The sequence below is a fragment of the Urocampus carinirostris genome, chromosome 2 (assembly GCF_059441175.1).
Source record: "Urocampus carinirostris isolate Australia breed hairy pipefish chromosome 2, RoL_Ucar_1.0, whole genome shotgun sequence".
Taxonomy (NCBI): Eukaryota; Metazoa; Chordata; class Actinopteri; order Syngnathiformes; family Syngnathidae; genus Urocampus; species Urocampus carinirostris.
This window is the reverse complement of record NC_142350.1, coordinates 59,135,146-59,149,746: the sequence shown is the minus strand read 5'-3', so window position 1 is coordinate 59,149,746 and position 14,601 is coordinate 59,135,146. Positions and strand designations below refer to the sequence as shown.

At 40.2% G+C, this 14,601-nt stretch overlaps 1 protein-coding gene across 1 annotated transcript in view; it reads right to left on the bottom strand.

Moving 5' to 3' along the window:
• Window positions 1-9,349, bottom strand: part of tcea3 (transcription elongation factor A (SII), 3) — a 32,579-nt gene extending 23,230 nt beyond the window's left edge. Inside the window, exons 1-5 of the mRNA XM_088328109.1 lie at window positions 9,281-9,349; window positions 7,435-7,497; window positions 7,242-7,347; window positions 7,075-7,165; window positions 2,410-2,787 (exon numbers count right to left, since the gene is read on the bottom strand). Of these exons, the coding sequence (XP_088184235.1) occupies window positions 2,410-2,787; window positions 7,075-7,165; window positions 7,242-7,347; window positions 7,435-7,497; window positions 9,281-9,349 (707 nt within the window). The remainder of the gene's footprint in view (window positions 1-2,409; window positions 2,788-7,074; window positions 7,166-7,241; window positions 7,348-7,434; window positions 7,498-9,280) is intronic.
• Window positions 9,350-14,601: the final 5,252 nt, after the last annotated feature.

Genomic DNA, 14,601 nt, shown 5'->3' with positions numbered 1-14,601 from the left:
GATAGATAGATAGATAGATAGATACTGTAGATTTTGTAGATAGATAGATAGATAGATAGATAGATAGATAGATAGATAGATAGATAGATAGATAGATAGATAGATAGATAGATAGATAGATAGATAGATAGATAGATAGATAGATAGATAGATAGATACTGTAGATTTTGTAGATAGATACTGTAGATTCTATAGATAGATAGATGGATAGATTGATAGATAGATAGATAGATAGATAGATAGATAGATAGATAGATAGATAGATAGATAGATAGATAGATAGATAGATAGATAGATAGATAGATAGATAGATAGATAGATAAATAGATAGATAGATAGATAGATAGATAGATAGATAGATAGATAGATAGATAGATAGATAGATAGATAGATAGATAGATAGATAGATAGATAGATAGATACTGTAGATTTTGTAGATAGATACTGTAGATTCTATAGATAGATAGATGGATAGATTGATAGATTGATAGATAGATAGATAGATAGATAGATAGATAGATAGATAGATAGATAGATAGATAGATAGATAGATACTGTAGATTTTGTAGATAGATACTGTAGATTCTATAGATAGATAGATAGATAGATAGATAGATAGATAGATAGATAGATAGATAGATAGATAGATAGATAGATAGATAGATAGATAGATAGATAGATAGATAGATACTGTAGATTCTGTAGATAGATACTGTAGATTCTATAGATAGATAGATAGATAGATAGATAGATAGATAGATAGATAGATAGATAGATAGATAGATAGATAGATAGATAGATAGATAGATAGATAGATAGATAGATAGATAGATAGATAGATACTGTAGATTCTGTAGATAGATAGATAGATAGATAGATAGATAGATTGATAGATAGATACTGTAGATTCTGTAGATAGATAGATTGATAGATAGATACTGTAGATTCTGTAGATAGATAGATAGATAGATAGATATATACTGTAGATTCTGTAGATAGATAGATAGATAGATAGATTGATAGATAGATAGATAGATAGATAGATAGATAGATAGATAGATAGATAGATAGATAGATAGATAGATAGATAGATAGATAGATAGATAGATAGATAGATAGATAGATAGATAGATAGATAGATAGATAGATACTGTAGATTTTGTAGATAGATACTGTAGATTCTATAGATAGATAGATAGATAGATAGATAGATAGATAGATAGATAGATAGATAGATAGATAGATAGATAGATAGATAGATAGATAGATAGATAGATACTGTAGATTCTGTAGATAGATACTGTAGATTCTATAGATAGATAGATAGATAGATAGATAGATAGATAGATAGATAGATAGATAGATAGATAGATAGATAGATAGATAGATAGATAGATAGATAGATAGATAGATAGATAGATAGATAGATAGATAGATAGATAGATTCTGTAGATAGATAGATAGATAGATAGATAGATAGATAGATAGATAGATAGATAGATAGATAGATTGATAGATAGATAGATACTGTAGATTCTGTAGATAGATAGATTGATAGATTGATAGATAGATACTGTAGATTCTGTAGATAGATAGATAGATAGATATATACTGTAGATTCTGTAGATAGATAGATAGATAGATAGATAGATAGATAGATAGATAGATAGATAGATAGATAGATAGATAGATAGATAGATAGATAGATAGATAGATTGATAGATAGATAGATACTGTAGATTCTGTAGATAGATAGATTGATAGATTGATAGATAGATACTGTAGATTCTGTAGATAGATAGATAGATAGATATATACTGTAGATTCTGTAGATAGATAGATAGATAGATAGATAGATAGATAGATAGATAGATAGATAGATAGATAGATAGATAAATACAGTAGATACTGTAGATAGATAGATAGATCATTTTGGTCTCGATGGTCATTTGTTTTTTTTGAAAAAAATAAAATAAAAATAAAATAAAATTTAAAAAAAAAGGTGAATATACTTTACTACCGGGGTGGCAGTAGGTCAGGAGGTAGAGCGCTTGTCTTGGGATCAAGGATCCCAGTTCGAATCCCGGCTCGTCCGTGTTACATGTCGAAGTGTCCCTGGGTAAGACACTGAACCCCTGATGTCCCCAATAAGCAGGTTAGCTGCACGGCTGCTATTGGGAAATGTGAAGCACATTGTAAAGCGCTTTGGGAAGTCTTGACTTGAAAAGCGCTATATCAATGCAGATCATTTCATTTCATTGACTGGGAACATGGATAGTTCGTTTTTTATTATGCCAGGGGGAAGAAATGAATCAAACCTTTGTTTCATTTCCGGTTCATTGTGTTTATCCACCTGGAAGCATCCAGCCACCTTATTTACAGGATTAAAAATGGGCTCTTGCTCCTCACCTTTCAAATATGGCTGTTTGAACACCCGCAGACTTCTCCTTGTAGATGCCACTCACGGGTTTGCTCAAGGGCCGCTCGTGTCTGCTCTCGTCTTTAGGTTTCAAGTTGCTGAACTTTTTGGGATCCTCGTACTCTCTTGTTTGGTTTAAGTGGTCTTTCTGCTTCGTCCCAAGTCGGTCGTTTTCCATTTCTTTCAGCTTTTTACAGTCTTCTCTAACGAAGTCTTTTGGATGTTTGGCATACAGATGCTTTTCACTGCTGCAATCGTCCCGGTGGTCCCTTTTATTCTTGGGCGAATCAGCATATTTTTCTCTTCTGTCTTTAATAGACTGATTTACATCGGGTACTGAGTCTTGTTTTGGTTTGATGACCATTCTCCTGTGACCGACAATATTAACAATCAACAAAACATTTCCTGATTTTTCTTGAAATATAGCAGCAATGGACTTTTGGTGTCAATATCTGTCTATGGGAGTACATTTTTTTCCTGTTTAATATTAAGAGAGACAACTATTGAAAAGTCAAAGATGAAGGAATCTGTGATTTGATGATGGTAAAGTCGAACTATCACAAGACTTTGCTCAGGGGTCAGATGTTCCCAAAAACTCTGCCTTACTTGGCGGTTCGGTGGCCTTAGGGATGGGCGCTTGCCCCAGGACTGGGAGGTCACAGGCTCAAGCCTCATCCGAGTCATACCTAAGACTTAGAACATGGTACCCATTGTCTCCCTGCTTGGCGCTCGGCATTAGGGGTGGGAATTGGGGGCTTTGGTCATCTAATGACTGAAAAAATTGGGCAAAAACGCCTTATTTCTTTTTCTTTTTTTTTTAGCTTTAGGGTGCTTCAATTTCAGCCGATTGACTACTTGCGACACTTTTTTCATTAAGGTTCCGCAATCTTATACCCACTTGGAAAATAATGCACAAGCTACTCAAAAATTTGCGTTCAGTCAACAGCAAGCATGAAATGGTAAGAAAAATGGATGATGAGAGAGAAAGAGAGAGAGAGAGAGAGGGATAGGGAGGGAGAGGGAGGGTCGGCGAGAGAGAGAGATGTAGATGGAGAGAGAGAGAGAGATGGAGATGGAGAGAGAGAAGGAGGAAGAGAAAGAGAGGTGGGACTGAGAGAGAAAGAGGAAGACAGAGGGAGAGAGAAAAGAGAGATGGAGTGAGAGGTGAGAGAGAGATGTAGAAGGGGAGAGAGAGGGAGGGATAGAGAAAGAGGGAAAGGAGACACATGAAGAGAGAGAGAGAGAGGGAGTGAGGAAGAGAGGGAGAAAGAGAGGCTGAGAGAGGAAGAGAGGAAGAGACGCAAAGAGGGAGAGAGAGAGAAATAGAGGAAGAGAGAGAGAGAGAGAGGGAAAGAGAAAGAGAGGAAAAGGGAGAGAGAGGGAGAGAGGGAGGGGGGAAAGAAAGGGAGAGGGTAGGGGGAAAGGAGGAGAGGGAGAGGGAGCGGGAGAGAGAAAGAGAGATGGAGTGAGAGAGAGAGACGAAAAAAAGAGGGGGAAGAAAGGGAGAGAGGAGGGGGAAAGGAGGAGAGAGAGCGGGAGAGAGAAAGAGAGATGGAGGGAGAGGGAGGGAGGGGGAGAGACAGGGAGAAAGAAAGAGACGGAGGGAGAGAGAGAGATGGAGAGGGAGAGAGGGAAAGAGAGAGAGGGTGGGAAAAGAGGGAGGGGGGAAGGCAGATGGAGAGGGAGACGGAGATAAATTTAAACCCATTAGGTATTTTCAATCAGTCAATGTTTTTTTTGTGCTACTCAGAAATTTGCGTTCACTCAACATCAAGTATGAAATGGATAATGAATGCAATATTCGTATTCTGTCTGTGCCTTCTTAGGCTGCGTTTTTAAAATTAACGTAAATTAGAAACTTTGCATTCGCAGATCTATAGCAAGCAAGGAAGCGGCTAGCCTCAGGCCTCCTAGCTTAAGCTCGACTGATCACTAAAGGTCTAATATGAGACCGGAAATATTAGGGAAATATTGGACCAAAAATGCTAACTTTAGCAAGTTTAGCCCTAATTTTGATAACCGCACAGGTGAAACATATCAAATGGATATTTATTTTAATAAAATCCTGAATTTTAGCCTGGGTATGATTTTATTTGATGACAAACCAACACTTATGCTGCAGAGACGAAATCCAGGCTACCTGAAATTTGAATTAAGTATGTCATAACTTAAACGCGAGACCAGTCACAAAATGTTGAGTTGAGGAAAGACTATATCGAGGACACCATCGACTAATGAACTTAGGTTAACTCAGCACTTTTGATTATTTTCACTCTATCCTCCTAAAATTTAGTCAAAGAGGCGGTCCGCGGGCCAGATCAGGCCCGCTAAGGGATTGAATCCGGCCCGCGAGACAACACTCAGAGAAGCGCAAGAGAAAAACAAGCTGCAGGTTGAAACTTGATGTTGCCAAAGCCAGGTGCCTCGAACAAAGACACTGTACTTGTATTAATTTACTCTCTCTCTCTCTCTCTCTCTCTCTCTCTCTCTCTCTCCTTCATCTCTTTGTCTCTTTCTCCCTGTCTTTTTACCTTCTTTTGCCCTCTTCCTTTTTTCCTTTTCTCTCTTTTCTCTCTTTTTCTATCTCTCTTGCTTTGCCCTTCTCCCCCTCTACCATTCTCTCTTTCTTTCCTCTTTTTTCTCCTGCTCTCTTTCTATTTCTCTTTGGATTTCTTTCGCCCTCTCTCACAATTTCTCTTTTTATCTCTTTGTTTCTCACATTCTCTCTCTCCGTTTCTCTCTGTCTCTCTCTATTTTTCTTTCTCTTGTCCCACACACTTTCTTGTTCTCTCCCTCTCTTTCTCCTATTTCTTTCTATTTTTCTTTCTCAATCTACCAGTCCGGCCCCCGAGAGAATGTTTGTTCTATCGTGTGGCCCCCGAGTTAAAATGAGTTTGACACCCCTGTCCTAAATGGTCCTTTAAAACAGCAGTTGACCTCATATTCCATTCTTATAAGAAAACCCTCAGCTTTTAGGAAATCTAGTACAAGTATTTCCTTGTAATCTATTACATCCTAAGAGAAACAGTGATGTATTGTAATGCGTCAGGCCTCAGCACACTTACTCATGTTATGCGCTAAGCCAGGGGTAGGGAACCTATGGCTCGGGAGCCATATATGGCTCTTTTCATGAGTACAAATCGCTCCGAAATGAAATGTAACCACAGTGGAACCTCGGTTTTCGAACGCCTCTCAGTTCGAGCAAAACGGAGTCTGAACAAAGATTTCGAGAAATTCTTGCTTTGCTGTTCGGTCAAAAAATCTGAGTTCGAACGCCGGTAGCGTGAGTGCGTACGCTAGCGTGCGATGCTGAGCTTCGTACGAGTTTAGATCGCTCTTTTCGTGACCAACTGTTATCGCGTGCGGATGTGCTTCGTTTTGCTTTCGCTTTTAATATAGGTGTACCAAGTGTTTTAGCCCCTAATTATGCCTCCGAAGAAAGTCAGTGCAAGCAGCAAAGGTGAAAAAAGAAAAGTAGTGCGTACAACTATTGCATTTAAGAAAGAAATGATAGCAAAATATGAAGGAGGTGTGCGAGTGTCTGATCTTGCCTGCGCCTTCTGCTGACCACCACAAAGGTAAGAAATCCTATGCACAATTATTTTCTTTATCCTTTTTTTTTATTTTTACACGTTCATGTTAGCGTAATCTTTCGTACGGAAGATTACGATAACGCGAGCGTATGATTAGCCTGGGTTAGCTTCATGTTTATGTTAAACATTCAAAACATTCAAAGTGTTGGAATGGAGCCCAACATTCAGGGTGTTGGGACGCTAAATGACTTGTAAATGACCTGATTTTTTTATTTTTACACGTTCATGTTAGCGTAATCTTTCGCACTGAAGATTACGATAACGCGAACGTACGATTAGCCTGGGTTAGCTTTAGTTTACGTTAAACATTCAAGGTAAACATTCCGGGTGTTGGAACGGATTAAAACGATTTACATTATTTTTAATGGGAAAAAGGATTTCGGTGATCGAACAAATCGGTTTTCAAACAGGGTTCTGGAACGGATTATGGTCGAGAACCGAGGTTCCACTGTATTACGATTTCATCCCGATTTGGGTCAATATAAAGCCGAAGCAACTTAATGCACAATTTCGATAAGAAACCATTTAAACTGATGAATACAAACGGTGGCAAACGACTTTGATTGGGTGAGCAGTACAGGTGGGCGGATACCTGCACACAGCGCAAGGCACTTCCTTCTCTCTCTCTCTCGCTCAGCGCAGTCTACACCGAGAGTGAATATGACGATATGCTTATCGTTTACAGTAATTTGTGACATTTTTACTAAAGACCTTTGCATGCACATTGTTTTAAAACCGTTATTAAGGACACATTTCATGGAAAAAAATTGCCTCAACACTCTTAACTGGAGGTGGAAGACAAATTGTAAATGGAATATTTACATTGGTTTGGGACACAGGATTTGGCATTATTATCATTTCATACATTTGATTAAATCATCAAATGCCACACAGTGAACTAAAATGTGCTGAAGAATTAGCTTTTGTCCTGAGAGCGTGTTTGGCAGTTTTTTCATTTTTTGTCTGAAAATATATGATGTGGCTCTCTCAATTTCTGTTTTAAACATTTTTTGCTTTTATGGCTCTTTGGGTCAGGAAACCTGCGCTAAGCTATTGACTAACCTGGGGGAGCCATTTGGAGACTCAGTCGCTTCACCAGTGTTGAAACAGCCCTCTTCTTCGGCCACTTTCTCCGTTTGAAGCCGGTCGGAGTCTGCGGGTTGTCACAAGGGAAGTTCAAGCGCAGACATCGACTGATTGACCCAACGAGGGGTCTATGCACAACGTACCCAAAAGTCTTTTCCATTCTTTGATGAGGACTTTTGCTAAAGCGATGACTTCTTCGTCCGCGCAGTGTTTCCTGATGCTATTCACAGACATGCCAATTCTTGTCTCCTAAGACCAATACAACCATACATTTTGCTCTTGTTTTACTCACTTAACAGAGGAAACACAGTTATAAAGTAATAATTTGAGTATTACCTGGAGGAGTTTAAGAGTCATAGTGAAACTCTTCAGCTCCCTCAGCAGATCTATGGCCCCTTCCTGCAACATGCAAAGTTGAGCAACTTAAACACATAAGCCTTAAATACGCAATTGAAAAATGTGTTGATTTGCTCGAAACAAGATACAGAAGGATGACCGTTTTCTTTGGTGAGATTGACATGGTATATAGTTTCATCAAATGATGATTCTTTAATGCAGAGCTTTCAAACTCATTTGAGCTGGGGGCCCCAAAAAAAAAATTACCGGGGCGGACTAATAAGTTTGAGGGAGAGAGAGGGAGAAGGAGAGAGAGAGAGAGAGAGAGAGAACAAAAAGAGAGAGAAAGAGCGGGAAAGTGAGAGAGAGTGCAGGATGAGAGAGAGAGTCAGGGAGATAGAGTGGGGAGGAGAGAATGAGGCAGAGTGGGGGTCAGGGAGAGAGAGTGGGGGAGAGAGAGTGAGAGAGAGAGAGGGTGGAGAGAGAGGGTGGGGGTCGGAGAGAGAGAGAGGGGGAGAGAGAGGGATAGAACGAGATAGTGGGGTAAAGAGAGAGAAAGTGGAGAGAGAGAGCGTGAGGGCCGGAGAGAGGGAGAGAGAGAGAGAGAGAGAGAGCAGGGGAGAGCTAGAGAGTTGGGGAGAGAGAGACAAAGTAAGGAAGAGGGAGAGAGAGGGTGGGGGCGAGAGAGAGAGGGTGGGGAGAGAGAGAGAAAGAGGGTCAGGGGGAGAGAGAGGGAGAGGAAGACACAGAGAGAAAGAGAGAGAGCGAAGGTGGGGAAGAGAGAGAGAGAGAAGATGGGAGAGAAAGAGAAGGTGGGAGAGAGAGAGAGAAGATGGGGAGAGAGAGAAGGTGGGAGAGAGAGAGAAGGGGGGAAGTGGGGGAGAAGGTGGGGGAGAGAGGGGGAGAGAGAGAGAGAGAGAGAGAGAGAGAAGGTGGGGCAGAGAGAGAGCTTTAGAAGGAGGGGGTTTCGAGTTTTTCCTCGCCTGCATGTTGGTATAAGATCAGGGATGGTGCAATTGTGCAGTCCTTTGAGCAGGGTTGGGTTGGGTTACTTTAACTTGATTACTTTCAATTACTTTTGGATTACTCCAATACCAAATATACCAATAAAAGACAAAAGAAACTAAATATGAACAAAATTATGACTCACAACACGTGGTAAGCTTTCTCTCCTGGCTTTGATATCTTTGATCCCCGGCAAAACTAACATAAAATGTGACAGAGACGAAATGAAAATAAATCCAAACAGCTTGCCAACATTATTTTTGCCGTTCCATGTATTCCGTTACTCCCCAAGCCTGCACAAAATGTAGTCATTTTATTCATTTTTAGTTTTTTTTGTCTTTAATTAGCATATTTGGTATTGGAGTAATCCAATAGTAATTGAAAGTAATCAAGTTAAAGTAACCCTACCCAACCCTGCCTTTGAGATATTTTATGATTAAAGTCCATTCAAATAAAAGTGACTCGACTTGCAAGGGTGCCCTTGCTCTGTGCATTGAGGAAAACGGTTGTTGCCTACTTGTTTATGTTCACTCCACTAAATACAACTCACACACACACAGGGGCAAAATTTGGCAGACTGCACTTGGCTACTGTATCTATACACACAACTGTTCCAAGATATCAATGTTTGGCAAACACCTGTTGATCGTACGTTAAAGTGCCCCGTTGACAAGTGCGCCATGCACGCACTCGAAAAACACGTGTTTATCATCCACCCTTAGGAATTAGTATTTCAATGTTAGTGCAAGTTCATTAAAATAGGCCTTCAAACAGAGAACAACCTTTTGTGATACAGCGCGCCACCTGCAGGCGATCCGCTGCAGTAACCCTAAACACTCACCGTCTTGTTTCTGGACACCATCTTTTCCAGCTTCTTAGCGATCCGAGTTAGGTCTTCTTCTCGTGTCATGGCCGCAACTGAATCGATATCGAAATTCAACTCAATGATTGTCTAATATATCCAAAGGAAAGAGCGATTTAAGTAGCGTTCTGGTACGCGTCGGACTTTACGCACGGCGCGCGCTCCATTCACAGGGAGGGCGCGGCTGCGTCCCCCAACCAGTTGACCACCTCCACAGTTGACACTTGCCAGCTAAATATAGACGCTCAAGTTGCAAGTTGCAGGGCAGAACAAGGATTCAGACTTGAAAAGTTTTGTTCCTTACTCAATGCAATGCCGATTTTATCTCAAAACAATGCTACGTAATTCTCTGCGTCAGAATTCCAAGTTAGACGCAGCAACTAAATACAAGAGATAGGTAGAGTAGCCAAAAATTTTAATCAAGTAAAAGTACTGCTACAACCTAGTGCTAAACAGCCACTGAATCCGATCATTAAATCATCAACAATAAATTATAAGTAAGTAAGTATTGGCACCATTTTTTGTGGTGTGTCTTGGGCAAATACAGCCTGGTGGCGAACATACCTCCTCAGGGAAATCTATGTTTCCATTCGGTCTCGAACTGGGGACACCTAGACTAACTGTCTGAGTAGACGGACTCAATTATAATTCATTGTTGATGATTTGATGGTCTGGTTGAATGGTTGTTTTGAAGTATGAAATAAATACAGTAAATTCCGGACTATAGAGCGCAACTGATTATAAACCGCACCCACCACATTTTAATAGGAAAATCGATTTTGTACTTACACAAGCCGCACCTGTATATAAGCCGCATGCGCCCACATTAAAACATGTACCACAATCACAAAATTTGCGCAGATTTGAGTCCCGCGATTGTAACTGAATATGAAGTACACAGTCCAAAAGTTACAGCCGGCAAAATGAACAGAAAATGATACCGGTAATTAAAGCTTGATGCAGACCTGCAGAGTCCGGGTCCCGTTGAAACTAATCCAAGGAAAAAAAGTCTATATTTCCAAAGGTAAGGGTGGGAAAAATATATATCCACTATTGTCCGCCGCGACAACAGGTCTCACTCACCTTCACCCCACTTCCCGTCAGCCCGCGTTTGCTCCGCCCCTCTTTTTTAATTGGCAAAACATATCAGAATAAGTGTCTCAAAAAAATATATTACAAAAATATACAGGTGCAAATACATATTATACATCGGTTACACATATTTACAAAGAGAGTTTTCAAAGCTTTAATTATAATATTATAATTTTCATCCCAAACCGTCCCTGTGAAGGGTAGCAAAACGCTACTAGCAACACGCTCGCAACACAGTAAACGGGTCTGTTGAAAAAAATATACCGTACTTCTAGAAACCACGGTAAACCGTCCGCATCTTCCTGTCATATAGACGTCGTCCCGCGCCCCCGTATTCAAAAACACGCCAGCAACATGCTCGCAAAGTGAAGTTTACGTGCAGTAGCTCTGTTTCCTTCCTTATCGGACTGCTCGTTGCTTTTAGCTTGAAAGCTACGTCATGTGCCTTTCTTTTTGCAATTTGCATTATGAGGATATGTCTACGCTAATTTAATGTGTGCACATGCTAAGAAGTTGCAGTCCTTGGCGCATATATTCCACCGGTCTAAATCTTACCTTTTGTACTCGAGCGCCGCTGGCGGCCGTTAGAAAGATTTCATAAATTGGCCGCATCACTGAATAAGCCGCAGGGTTGAAGGTTTGGGGAAAAAGTAGCGGCTTATAGTCCGGAATTTACGGTACGTAAGATATTGCTTGATCAGTATTTGAGTACTTACTGTATATAGAGTGAGGAAAATAAGTATTTGAACACCCTGCTATTTTGCTATTTCTCCCACTTAGAAATCATGGAGGGGTCTGAAATTTTCATCGTAGGTGCATGTCCACTGTGAGAGAGATAAACTAAAAAGAAAAATCCAGAAATCACAATGCATGATTTTTTTAACAATGTATTTGTGTGTTATAGCTGCAAATAAGTATTTGAACACCTAAGAAAATGAATGTTAATATTTGATACAGTAGCCTTTATTTCCTATTACTGTACAGAGGTCAAACGTTTCCTGTAGTTTTTCATCAGGTTTACACACACTGCAGGAAGGATCTTGGCCCACTCCTCCACACAGATCTTCTCTAGATTAGTCAGGTTTCTGGGCTGTCGCAGAGAAACACGGAGTTTGAGCGAAGATTCTCGATTGGATTCAGGTCTGGAGACAGGCTAGGCCATGCTAGAACCTTGATATATTTTTCATGGAGCCACTCCTTGGTTTTCCTGGCTGTGTGCTTCGGGTCGTTGTCGTGTTGGAAGACCCAGCCACGACCCCTCTTCAATGCTTTGACTGATGGTAGGATGTTGTCCCACAAAATCTCACAATAAACGGCCCCAGTCATCCTCTCTTAAATGGAGTGCACTCGTTTTTCCCATGTGCAGAAAAACACCCCCAAAGCATGATGTTACCACCCCCACGCTTCACAATAAGGATAGTGTTCTTCAGATTGTACTCTTTATTCTTCTTTCTCCAAACCGGCTTAGTGGAATTATAACCGAAAAGTTGTATTTTGGTCTCATCTGACCACAAAACTTTCTCCCATGACTCCTCTGTGTTATCCAAATGGTCAAAAGCAAACTTAAGATGGGCCTTGACATCTACTGGTTTAAGCAGGGGAAACTGTCGTGCCATGCAGTTTTTCAAATCATGACGTCTTAGTGTATTACCTACAGTAACCTTGGAAACAGTGGTCCTAGCTTTTTTCAGGTCATTGACTAACTCCTGTTGTGTAGTTCCGGGCCGATTCCTCACGTTTCATAGAATCATTGAGACCCCACGAGGCGATATCTTGCCTGGGGTTCTACTCCGATTGAGATGGACCTTCATGTTTAGCTTAAGTATTACTCCAACAGTGGACCTTTTTTCACCAAGCAGCTTGGCAATTGTTCCGTAGCCCTTCCCAGCCTTGTGGAGGTGTACAATTTTGTCTCTGGTGTCTTTGTCAAGGCACTTTATACCCAGTTGGGCATTTTAACACAAATGGGAAAAATATTATATTTGCAACGTTTTAAGAATAATGAAATAAAGATCACTACGATGCACTTAAGAATATTAAGTTCAGTTAAAAGTGCATTGTGTTTAACTTATATTAAAATGTAAATTAAAATCTGCTAGCTCCACTAAAAAATGTAAAATGAATGTAATACTGTAATACTGAAATAGTTCGATTGTATTGAAATAAGTCACAATATGGATTTCCACCACTGGCCATCTGCGACAGTACAGCACAGATGAAAATCAATGTCCAACCAACACTGTTATCCAGCCATTATCTGCACCGCTTATCCTCAGTAGGGTCGCAGGGGTGCTGGGGCCCATCCCAGCTATCTTTGGGCAGTGGGCAGGGGACACCCTGAACTGGTTGCCCACCAGTCAGTAGCAGGGCACCCAGAGACAGACAACTCACTCGCTCATTCACAGGTCAAGTCAAGTCAAGTCATTTTTATTTGTATAGCCCTAAATCACGAAGAGTCTCAAAAGGCTTCACAGATTATTACACTATATTACACAGACTATTTTTCAGCCGACGAGAAGAGTAGGTTATTCATATGCTATGGAGTAGAAGTGAGTTTTAAGCTTAGATTTAAACATTTCCACTGAGGTTGCAGATCGGATCTCAGGGGGGAGAGCATTCCACAGCCCGGATGGAGAACGCTCTCGAACCAGCAGAACACTTATTTGCTCTTGGGATCAGCAGAAGACTGGCACTCTCAGATCGTAGGCTTCGGACCGGGACATAGGGGCAAATCAGATCTGAAAGATAAGCGGGAGCAAGTACATGTATGATTTTGTATAATACTAAGAGAACCTTGAAATCACATCTAAGGCTAACTGGGAGCCAATGCAGGTTAGCCAAAATCGGTGTTATGTGATTGTACTTTTTTGTCCTAGTTAAGAGCCTCGCTGCGGCATTTTGTACCAGCTGAAGAGACTTGATTCTAGACTTCGGGAGACCAGAGAGTAGTACATTACAGTAATCGAGACGGGAGGTAACAAACGCATGAATTACAATTTCCGCATCAAATCTAATCAGGTTTTTAACTTATCACAGCTAGGGACAATTTGGACCGGCCAATTAATGCATGTTTTTGGAAAGTGGGAGGAAACCGGAGTGCCCGGAGGAAACCCAAGCAAGCACGGGGAGAACATGCAAACTCCACACAGGAAGGTTTGATCCCATGACCTCAGAACTGTGCCGCACACGCGCTAACCACTGCACTGACGTGCAGCCCTAAGGCTGTTGATTAATATATATTAAAGAAAAGTTCAAATGTATTTTTAAATGTATATATCTTTATTCATTTATTTATTTGTTTATGAATAACTTGTAAAGTACTCTTTATGTTAGTTCAGTTGAATGCAGCCAATTTAACATCACCATTATCAACACTAGGAGGAATTTTATCACAGCACTTGACAGACAGGGTTGGGTAGGGTTACTTTAACTTGATTACTTTCAATTACTTTTGGATGACTCCAATACCAAATATGCTAATAAAAGACAAAAGAAACTAAATATGAATAAAATTATGACTCACAACACGTGGTAAGCTCTCCCACCTGGCTTTGATCTCTTTGATCTCCGGCAAAACTAACATAAAATGCGACAGAAACAAAATGAAAATCAATCCAAACAGCTTGCCAACCTCATTTTTGCCGTTCTATGTGTTCCGTTACTCCCCAAGCCTGCACAAAATTTAGTCATTTTATTCATATTTAGTTTCTTTTGGCTTTTATTAGCATCTTTGGTATTGGAGTAATCCAAAAGTCATTGAAAGTAATCAAATTAAAGTAACCCTACCCAACCTTGTTGACAGATATACTTTCGTCATCTCTGGAAGATTTTGAACATCGTCTGCAAAGATTGCAATCACAGAACTCATAAATTCTTATATTATTTGCCAAACGGATGTTGGTGCAGTCATATAAATATACTGTCTTAAAGAAGGTCAATGCTTAATGATTAATCGTCCCACATTGGAAGCTGTTACAGGCTACACACTGATAAAACAGCACTAAAACTGCTGTGCCGAAATCTCTTTTACTACAGGTTTTTCATTCACGGGTTAAAAACATTTTCTTTTTACCTTTCCAGACGTGTTACTACCACTAGATAGCGATGTTGTGTAGATTAACACCTTCTCAAACCAATGCATATTGTTTCTCGATGCATTTCCTCTATGTTTAAAACGTAAAATGTATTTTCTATTACTAAATTGGTGT